The sequence below is a fragment of the Rhagoletis zephyria genome, unplaced genomic scaffold, assembly GCF_001687245.7.
Source record: "Rhagoletis zephyria isolate East Lansing unplaced genomic scaffold, Rhagoletis_zephyria_1.1 Rzeph_scaffold_02074, whole genome shotgun sequence".
NCBI lineage: Eukaryota > Metazoa > Arthropoda > Insecta > Diptera > Tephritidae > Rhagoletis > Rhagoletis zephyria.
Genome location: NW_016159158.1, coordinates 28312 through 38647, shown reverse-complemented (window position 1 = coordinate 38647; position 10336 = coordinate 28312). Strand labels below are relative to the sequence as shown.

At 37.6% G+C, this 10336-nt stretch overlaps 1 protein-coding gene and 1 long non-coding RNA gene across 3 annotated transcripts in view; one reads left to right on the top strand and one right to left on the bottom strand.

Moving 5' to 3' along the window:
• Prp16 (ATP-dependent RNA helicase l(1)G0007) overlaps nt 1–9422 on the top strand; it is a 64530-nt gene extending 55108 nt beyond the window's left edge. For both annotated transcript variants that reach the window (XM_017620192.1, XM_017620193.1), the window contains 3 exons: nt 7494–8406; nt 8481–8622; nt 8688–9422. In XM_017620192.1, the coding sequence (XP_017475681.1) occupies nt 7494–8406; nt 8481–8622; nt 8688–9285 (1653 nt within the window). In that variant the 3' untranslated portion in view covers nt 9286–9422. The remainder of the gene's footprint in view (nt 1–7493; nt 8407–8480; nt 8623–8687) is intronic.
• Nucleotides 398–2153, bottom strand: LOC108365958 (uncharacterized). The gene is made up of 3 exons (XR_001848029.1): nt 1971–2153; nt 1841–1910; nt 398–624 (listed from the first exon to the last, which is right to left on the bottom strand). It is a non-coding gene; the product is annotated as an uncharacterized LOC108365958 (long non-coding RNA).
• Nucleotides 9423–10336: the final 914 nt, after the last annotated feature.

Below are 10336 nucleotides of genomic sequence, written 5' to 3'. Positions count from 1 at the left end.
CTGATCATTTATGTATACATTTGTCTATATCTATCTCGATTCGTTTTGCCTGTTACAAACAACCGTTATGTGAACAAAGTTATAATACCCTTGTGCACAAGTGCGCTCGGGTATAAAAAGTAATAATAAAAGCTTATATCAGAGCCATGTATTTTATCTTAAAAGTACTTACTTTTCTCTTTATTTTCTATATTTTGTTAATTTTTTAGACATTTATTAACTTAAATATGGTTATTTAAAAAGAGCTAAAAAACAGCACACCAAATCGATTCCAATACTTCACTCACAGACAACGACTTTGACCACCTGCTAAGCAAGCAGTTGCCGTTCATTTTTTATAATAGGCATCGGTATTTGATTTGAAGTATCCTGTATCAAGCAAGAAGGATAAAGAGTTTATTTTTGTAAGTACGACTTTTTGCCACAAAACTGATAAAATTACCAAATAGTGCCCGTTCTAAAAGTGTTGAAAAATCAAACGGACTCCCTCTTGTTACATATTTTCTGATCTAAAAGTACCACATCTAAATAGGCAAGAAAACTTTGATGTTTTCTCATTTCCTCTCGTTTCTTCTTTCACTTATTTGTTTCCCTCTTCTGCATCCAACTTCAACACGTAAAGCTCTGCCAAAAAATAAAATTATAAAACATGGGATGTTTCATACAAATTCGGTGGGCATGATGATTTTTGACAGCGCGCCAATTTAAGGACGGCATCGATCGATCGGCCCACAGTGGTGCCCAATTTGGAATTTACGTTCAAAATAGTCCAGAGCCTTAATTTTTCAACCGATGTGATTAATTTTTTTTTTAGATTAAAGATTTTGAGATTTTAAAGAGATCTGTCTAGCCAGATTTTAGAATTTTATGCTTTTTCGAAAAAAATTATTTAAGTGGAAAGTGCAGAGATTTTATAAATTTTGAGGGAAAATGATTACATTGTCAATGAATGTAACACAATAAAAAGTAGTTGAATACAATTAAAAAGTTCTTCACAAAGAAAAAATTGAAAAAAAAAACAAAAAAGTTCCTACCAGGGCATAGTGTTTCGACTACTTACATGGAGGCAGGTAGAAAATAGTCATGATGACAGTTGATAAAAAGACCGGTCGGACTTAGAGAGGGAAAAGTAAAAGTCATAAATACCAAATTTCACATTATTTACTCACCCCCTTCTTCACGAACGATACATTTACGATAAAATACGGGAATCGGCGCCTTATACAAATGTTTTAGAGAATTAGGCGAAATTGTACAAATGTTTTAGAGAATTCAATGTAGTTTTCGAATATATATTTGAATCTTTTCGCATGACTTTGCAAATGTCATTTTTAATTTTCTTAATTTTTGATCTTAGTTTTTTGTATAATTTTGCGAAAAGAATTTTTCGAACAATGAAAAAATCTCACCAAACATTGGGAAAAAGCGAGTATTTACACCTATGTCATGTTATAGTAAAACCTTTGTTTTCTGAGAGTTAAGAGCAGAAAAAAAAATTCTATCACATTTAATTCTTTGCAAATATATCACAGACGATTTGTTCCCGTTTTGTTTTCTGTCAGAAAGATCCTGAAACTTTAGTTCCCAAATTGTTCTTAAAGAGAAAGTCCCTTGACTTTTTCTCCCCTTTTTGGTCTTTGCCAAAACGTTCCGGAGACTCTTGTTCCCATTTGGTTCACTTGGAAATGTTCCTGCAAGTATTGTTGACATTTTGTTCTCCTTGGGAACGTTCTACAGGGTTTTGTTCTTATATAATTCCCATTGAGAGCATTCTGATAGTTTTGTGCTTAAAACTACGAGCACGAAATTTAGTTTCGATCACAGCTTTTGTTCTAGGTACCAATGCTACTTTGCGGAGGTGTTCGCATTAGATGCGATAACATTTTTCTTCCTTGAATTGACGCGCCATCCTAGTGTACATACGTACATATGTAAGAGGCTTGAAAACGCAAACGTATCTACATACATACCTACAATTTGTACATAAACCAGAAATCAAAAACAACGTGCCTACGTGCCTCGTCACATGTGCCGCTGGAGCGTACCATGTTGTACAGACCGCCGCCTAAATACTTTTTGAGCAGCTTGCTCGATGTGTGAGCCTAGCCATGCGCACGCACCAATTTTTGCATACAACTGCCACAACGCCCTGCTCCCCCTCCTATGGTGAATATATATCCATATGAAAACCACTGACTCTCAATAAATTGCGAAAAATGTTCGATTATTTTCTCTTATTTAAGTAAGTTCCCGAAATGTTTTCGTCAAATACGACCGAGTTGTGTATTGTTGCTTTGCATTCGAAGTGGTAGGACTTTGCACAAATACACTTGCATGAACCTACCCCGAGGACTTTGCTGGTGTGCTATTCGGCTTTACACCACACAACTAAGGATTATCCAAAGGACTGTACATTGTTATGCTACCTCAGCTCACTATTACGAATTAAAGTTACCAAGAAATGTGTAGATACGAGTGATATTTACTTACTTACGAAATCCACGTGTTGCCTTGACCCAATACCCATCTAAATTGTTAAGGTTATTTGCCTAATTTCAAACACAGCTGATTGTAGTTTAGTTTAGTTGAGCACAGTTCAAACATTCCCACAAACTGGGTGTATTTCATTTGGTGTATGGCAAAATTTGTTCTCATTACTTTCATTAACTCTTTAAGTGCGGAGAAAACCTAAAAAAAATGTATTTTTGTGCATTTTTTAGACTCATGGCTCGTATATACATACATCTATGGTGAATTTGAGGAATAATTCCGTTTTTCTTGTTTGTAAAGGTTTTCGAATCTTGACAATTCATGCTAGGGTTCGGGTGTTTAAACGCCCCCTCAAATCGAAGAATACTAATTAAGGGTTTAGAACAGAGGTTCCCAAACTTTTCTTTCTTGTAGACCCCTTTCAAAAATTTCCGGTGGACCCCCTGCTGATACATTTCTAAATATTCCCAAAGGTCGTAAAAAAATGAAATGTGAAGATTTGATCTACTTATGAAAATTTGCATCACGGGTGAATTCAAAAACTAAACTCGGAGTGGCCAAAATAAAACTAAAATATTTTCTTTCTTATAGCCCGAACACAATGAAAACGACGAGCTACAAACCACAGCTGTCAAATTATTTTAACACGTACTCTTATGTAGATAATTATTTTGGCGACGAGCCACGCGACGGCTGTGGTTGTGGCCAGATTAGATCTATTTCTATTTTTCTGGCGACAGATAAGGTTCTTCCTCTTCTTTTATGTCAAACTCATACAAATTCATGATGTCGCTGCCGCGTTCAAAGAAATCATGTCGCCATCGACAAAGCGCTTAGATAATAAAGATGACAAATTGGAAGCTGTGGTCGGTAGCTCGTCGTTTTCAATGTGTTCAGAACTTTACTTTTTTATTTCTATTTATTAAAATAATGTGATCACACACATGCAGGTTTTAAAAAATAGAGCTCGTAAATCAATCAAAATACTCTCTCGCTTTGAGGAGTTACATTTTTTAAGAGCACTTCGAGCCCTAGCGTTATTTACATTATCATCACCATAAACACATCAAATGTTCGGCTCAGACATGATTTTGTACGTGGAGTATTTCGACTGCTGAGTGGAAGATCGACCAATGCCAATGCCTTAATTGCAGCTAGGTTGTCACTGCAGACACGTAAACTCCTTGCCCTCCACCTACATATGTTCCACCACGTAGTACATGGCTTTGAGGATTGCAATTACCTCAGCCCGGAAGACCAAAGCATAATCCCAAATAGAAAGGTGAAGCTTATCCCCATTAACTTCGAAAAAGATCCGAACGAAGATTTTTCAGGTGTGGCTATTGAAACGGGTAAAATATGGATGAAACAAGCAAGAAAGTGTAAGTTCGGGCAGAGCCAAACATTAAATACCTGGCGCAAGTATTAAATATATCGCTAGCTTAGAGTGCAAAGTTGCTAAGTCCATTTTTTTCAATTGTACAGGAGGCACAAAAAACGTTCCTAAGGAATTTTCTTTAAGTATTTTGCAAAACTTTGAATGCAAAGTTTAGCGTTTTTCATTTACCCTTTATTAAAAAAAAAAAATTATGAAGTCTGATTTTTTACAAATTTTGTAGACAATTTTGTGACTTAGCAAATTTTCTACTTTTTTCTTAAAATTTTTTTGTTGGACTTAGCAAATTTTCCATGATTTTTTCCAATATGTACAATACGAAAAATCCATCTCGTAGTTACATTTTAAGAAACAATTTATTAGAACAAATTGTTTAGGTTATTTTAATCATAATAATAACAGAAGGGAATAGTGATTTTGTTGCATCAAATGTTAAAGCTGTTTTTGATAGACTTTTTATGCTGATTACTATAAGTGACCATCAATTCAAGGTGCAGGGATGGTATTTTCAGGGATAGTAGTCTAGACTTGTAGCTTTAATTTAAGCGTAATATCACCTTAAGTTTCTTTGCTATGGCTTCTAAAATATTGCAAAAATGCGATTTTTTGACACTTTGACCTCGTTTTTTTTCCAAATCTAGAGCTGATGGAGACTTTATACTTACGGATTCTATCCAAAACAGCTTTAGCATTGGATGCAACGAAATTGTTTCCCATTTTTGTTCCCTTATGTAATAGATTGGGGCTTATACATATGTTAGTCTTTGGCCGAGCTTCTCCTCCGATTTGTGGCGTGCGCCTTGATGTTGTCACACAAAGGGAAGGGACTTACAGTTTTACGCTGTTTTTGATGGCAGAAATACACTCGGAGGTTTGCCATTGCCTGTGGGGGGGGGGGGCAACCGGTGTTAAGGATAAACCTTTTCTTCTAAATTTGTTTGTAATGTTGCTTTGACCAGGGCTTGAACCCAGGCCCTGTACAGTGGCAGCGCGCACTGCTTACCACTACACCACAGCGGCCGTTCTTTTATTATCCCATTAATGGGATTTTCGGTTCCATTTTTAATTTGAAACGTAGTTGCGAACTTGTTTATTATAAACAACAACTTATACATTAAAATAATAATGAACAAACAATTAATGGTATATTAAATTAATAGTATTGTTCGCTGAAACTAAACTACACACAAAAAAATCATTCATGTAGCAAACTATCGTAAAAATTATGATGGTCTTTAGGCAAAGTTGCTTTTAAATACTGCAAGTCTTCGTTCTTTCTTGCTGTAATTCGGCGTCTGCCTTGGTGAAGTTGCTGCAAATTGGACCACTGTAACGGGACTATACTTTTGTCTAATCTTTGAGGAAGAGTTTTCCATGGTTTCTAAAGATATTACAAGCCAAAGTTTCATTTTCAAAATTAATAAACTTTGATTCAATTGCGCGGGCAAAAGATAAATTTTAAATTAATCTTTCTTGGCCAATAACAATTGGCTTAGACCTAAGACATCATAACTCTTACAATACGGTCAAATGCCTTTTATTTTCCCCCATACAAAATCGACCCAGCCTAATATACATACATACATATGTATATAAATATTGAAAAATAATGTTGTTGCAAAACCCTCAATACAAATCGAATTCGATAGCGTAAAAAAAATATTCATATTTTTTGGACTTATCAAATTTTTTGTGACTACTTTGGACTTAGCAATTTTGCACATTACGGAATAAAACGGGTAGAAATAAAACAAGCAGTTAGATCCTTTCAGAAACGGTGCGTTTTCAGTTTTCCTTGCTTCCTGCATCAAAAACTAATTTTTCATAAAATGTGGACTTAGCAACATTTCACTCTAAGCTAGCGATATGTATTTCACCTTTCCGAAAACTACCGCTACATAGTAAGCAGGGGTGGTTTTACCCCTATTTTAAACATCTTCGATAGAACGTTCAGTGAGACATAATGAGATAAACTTATACAGTCATATGTGGGCGGTATCACAATATTATCTTAAACGTATTTCTTGGTAAAGAATTATTGTAAGCATCAATTTTGAATAAATTAGCTTTAGTATTTACTGATTTAGCGAAGATTTTGTATTTCTCTAGATTACCGTTATATGGGATGTGGGCGTAGTTATTGCCCGATTTTAAGTTTTCGTATTACTGAAAACTACCGCTATAAGTGGCGAAATTTCCCGCAAAACATCCCGAACAAATTCTGGGTCTGCCGCTGGTTCCACTGTAAGTCTTCGAAATGCGTGTCATTTCAAAAGGATTCTACATTTTCCGCCTTCTTGCTAGCTTTTAAAGAATTTATTACAAAAGGCCCGGCGCAATACACTGCGTTTCATAATAATAGAACCGCCACATATTGACTATTTATTTTTATATTATTAAATTCAAATTATTTTCTTATACCGTCTCGGACCGTCACGGACATTTATACGGTCAGACAGAATCTGGTTACCTTTTAATAAAAATCAAGTTTAGCAGGATTTTATGCCACACCGCGCGAATGGTGTTCAGGCGACTTCTGAAAACATCCCGTGGCAGTCTTTAGCGCAGCGTTCTGGCAGGTCTGTCTGTTGGTGGTTGGTTAGAGTAGTTTTCAACTGTCTCATACGAGCTCCGCTTTTTTAAGCTGCTGCAGTATCCTGTGTGGACAGACGTGGACGTCAGTTTTTATGTACATACATTCCTAGCCCGTTGCTAACATGGCCCTGGTTTAGGTAATTCTGTTTTTGATTTTCCTGGGCATGAATCACGTATGACGACAATCGTCTGAACGATATCGTGTCGAGATTGTGTTGCTTCAAGAAAACCAAAAATTGTTTGATCGTTTGTGCGATATTGTCAACTCGATTCTAGTTTTGCTTCACGTAACAGTAACAATAACACGTAACAACAAAAGAAATGCATAAATCAGTGTTTTTACGATGTCGTTTTGTTAGTATCGTTTGAACGACTATTGTTTTAAAGTTACGTGATTCATGCCCTGAGCACTTCACTCACTGGAACCCATATTAGATTAATTTCGAAGTAATCAGAAATTAAGGCCAACTCTCTGCTACAGTTTGCCACTAATTCCGACCTATGTAACTGAGGACGAGGATTTGGAAAAAAGTGCCGTCCTGCTGTCTGAGAAAATGTTCAACTGCGTTCACGCGGGTGTTTGATGTTTTATGTACTTTACCGTCTTCTTAATTGTAAACGTTTCTTAATAGAAAATCCTACTGTTGTCCGATAGGCCAAAGGATGGCTTCAAATTTAGTTTCTCTATTAATCTATTTGATACGTCTGTAAATTTCCTTCAGCAAGCCTCCTTAGTGCCCGGGCTGGTCTTTTTATACTTCTTTAAGATTGGCTTGTACTGGTCCTCGACCTTACTTCTGCAAGCTTTGTAAGATCATCTCGCGTAATCTCAGGGTCTTAAATAGATATTTTATTATTTTCTGCGAAGATAATTTTGTCGAATAGATTACAGTTTGTTTTGCGATGGTTCATAGGCGCATAGGAATAAAACTAATTGCGTAATTTTAAGTAATTTTAAACTTCCAACCAAGTTCTTTCTTAATTCTTAACTCACGCGTTTTCTCTATTTCAGATTGTTGCTAGACGCCATGATCTCAAGTTGATCGTCACTTCGGCCACAATGGATTCGACAAAGTTCGCCACATTCTTTGGTAATGTACCAACGTTTACAATTCCTGGGCGTACATTCCCCGTCGATGTAATGTTCAGTAAAAATACCTGTGAGGACTATGTTGAATCAGCGGTTAAGCAGACTCTACAAGTGCACCTCACACCCAACGAAGGTGATATGTTACTATTTATGCCGGGCCAGGAAGATATCGAGGTAACATGCGAAGTGCTTGCCGAGCGCTTAGCCGAAATTGATAATGCGCCCGAGCTATCTATACTGCCAATCTATTCACAATTACCCTCCGATTTGCAAGCGAAAATATTCCAAAAATCACCGGAGGGTTTACGCAAATGTGTTGTGGCTACAAATATCGCCGAAACTTCGCTGACCGTTGATGGCATCATATATGTTATCGATTCGGGTTATTGTAAACTGAAAGTCTACAATCCGCGTATCGGTATGGATGCATTGCAAATTTATCCTATTTCACAGGCGAACGCCAATCAGCGTTCGGGTCGAGCAGGGCGCACAGGACCCGGACAGGCTTTTCGTCTGTACACACAACGTCAATACAAGGAGGATTTACTGGCGTTGACAGTACCTGAGATACAGCGTACTAATCTAGCGAATACAGTGTTGTTGCTGAAGTCGCTGGGTGTGGTGGATTTGCTGCAATTTCACTTTATGGATCCCCCACCTCAGGATAATATACTCAACTCGTTGTATCAGCTGTGGATACTTGGTGCGCTGGATCATACTGGCGCACTAACGCCGCTCGGACGGCAGATGGCTGAATTTCCGCTTGATCCACCGCAGTGCCAAATGCTAATTGTTTCCTGTCAAATGGAGTGCAGCGCGGAGGTGCTTATAATTGGTTGGTATAACTGAATTTTTGTAAAAACGATTTTTTTCTTAGAACAGTGCATTGATTTTAACCTACAATTTCAGTGTCCATGCTTTCCGTTCCATCCATTTTCTATCGGCCAAAGGGTCGCGAAGAGGAGGCAGACGGAGTGCGTGAGAAGTTTCAAGTGCCGGAATCCGACCATCTCACCTATCTAAATGTGTACCTGCAATGGAAGCAAAATAAGTAAGTGATTTAAATTTGAGATTTCAACTCTGTAATTAACTGGTTTCTTCTTTCTCTTCTTGCAGTTATAATTCCAGTTGGTGCAACGAGCATTTCATACACGTTAAGGCAATGCGCAAAGTACGCGAAGTACGTCAACAGCTCAAGGACATCATGGTACAGCAAAAACTTAATGTAAAATCATGTGGCACTGATTGGGATATTGTGCGCAAATGCATTTGTTCGGCATACTTTTATCAGGCAGCGCGTCTCAAAGGCATCGGCGAATATGTTAACTTGCGTACGGGCATGCCTTGTCATCTGCATCCCACCTCAGCGTTGTATGGTCTTGGCACAACACCCGACTATGTTGTGTATCATGAGCTTGTAATGACCGCTAAGGAGTATATGCAATGTGCTACCGCTGTCGATGGTTATTGGCTGGCGGAGCTGGGTCCTATGTTTTTCTCTGTTAAGGAGACTGGTCGCAGTGGGCGTGAGAAAAAGAAGCAGGCTGCTGAGCATTTAAAAGAAATGGAAACTCAAATGCTATTGGCGCAGGAGCAAATGGAGGAGCGCAAAATGCAGGCGGCGCAACGCGAGGAGCAAATGACGCCGAAACAAGAAATTATAACGCCTGGCGATGCCACGCCTAGACGTACTCCGGCGCGCATTGGTTTATAATTGCAGCCTTTCATTCACATATTTAATGCAATTAAGTACATGCATACTTTATGAAAGTAAAGTTTTAGACCAGTTTAATAATCTGTATTTATACCAGTATCTAATGGAAATAAAGTGAACTACGTAAATGTGTTAAATATTTTATGGTTTTAAAATTTTATTGCAGACTTAAGATATTGAATGTGCCATAACATGACAAGAATCCCGGAAACAACACGAAATGATGATTAGACGAACTCCTGCAAACGCTATCTAGAAATGGAATGCGGAGGAAGTGATATCTCGGAAGTGAGATATTTCAGCTTTAACATTGACGTTAAACTCTCATCGAAGAAACACGTTAATATGACGACATCCAGAGCCACAAAAAATCCTGCAGCTACAGCACTCGGATACCCAGACGGATGTATTCCTTGGTCATAAACCTAGTGACTGAGAGGCGCCCACTCACAAGACTACAACGTCTTGAAATGTGAACCTGCCCCGGGGTGGTAATATACGATATTTTTTAGAGCCTTCGCCAATCCACATAGCATAGAGCAGGCAGCCAAACGATCATTGATAAAGGTCTCCAGAGATGTTGTGGAAAAGGAAAAGTAGTATCATCTCGAAAGCAAAGTTAGCAAATGTAACAGTAGTTTAAACTTTTGAGATGGATAATTTAGGAAAAATAGTATTGTTGCACTATTGTTGAAATAAGCACTTTCTGTGGCCAAAACTCCAATTTTCAGTTTTTGCTTTCAAAATTTGTAACAGGCGGACTGCATTCTAGATACTCTAATTAGAAAAGAAATTATAAATTTATGACCGAAAGGTAACCCTGGCCACTATCTGTCGACGTAAAGTTTGTGGTTTTGGTTTAGGTTTGTGTTAAAATTTACTTATATTGAACTGCAGTGCAACGTGCTATTGACTGTAGCAACGGGCCTTTAAATAACATTTGTGTTTTTGAAAAAATTCATTGTTCCAAAGTGCATGTTCTGATTATACAAATTTAATCATATTGTGCTTGCTTCGTGGGGTGTGATTTTTTCTGTAAGATCTCGCCCGA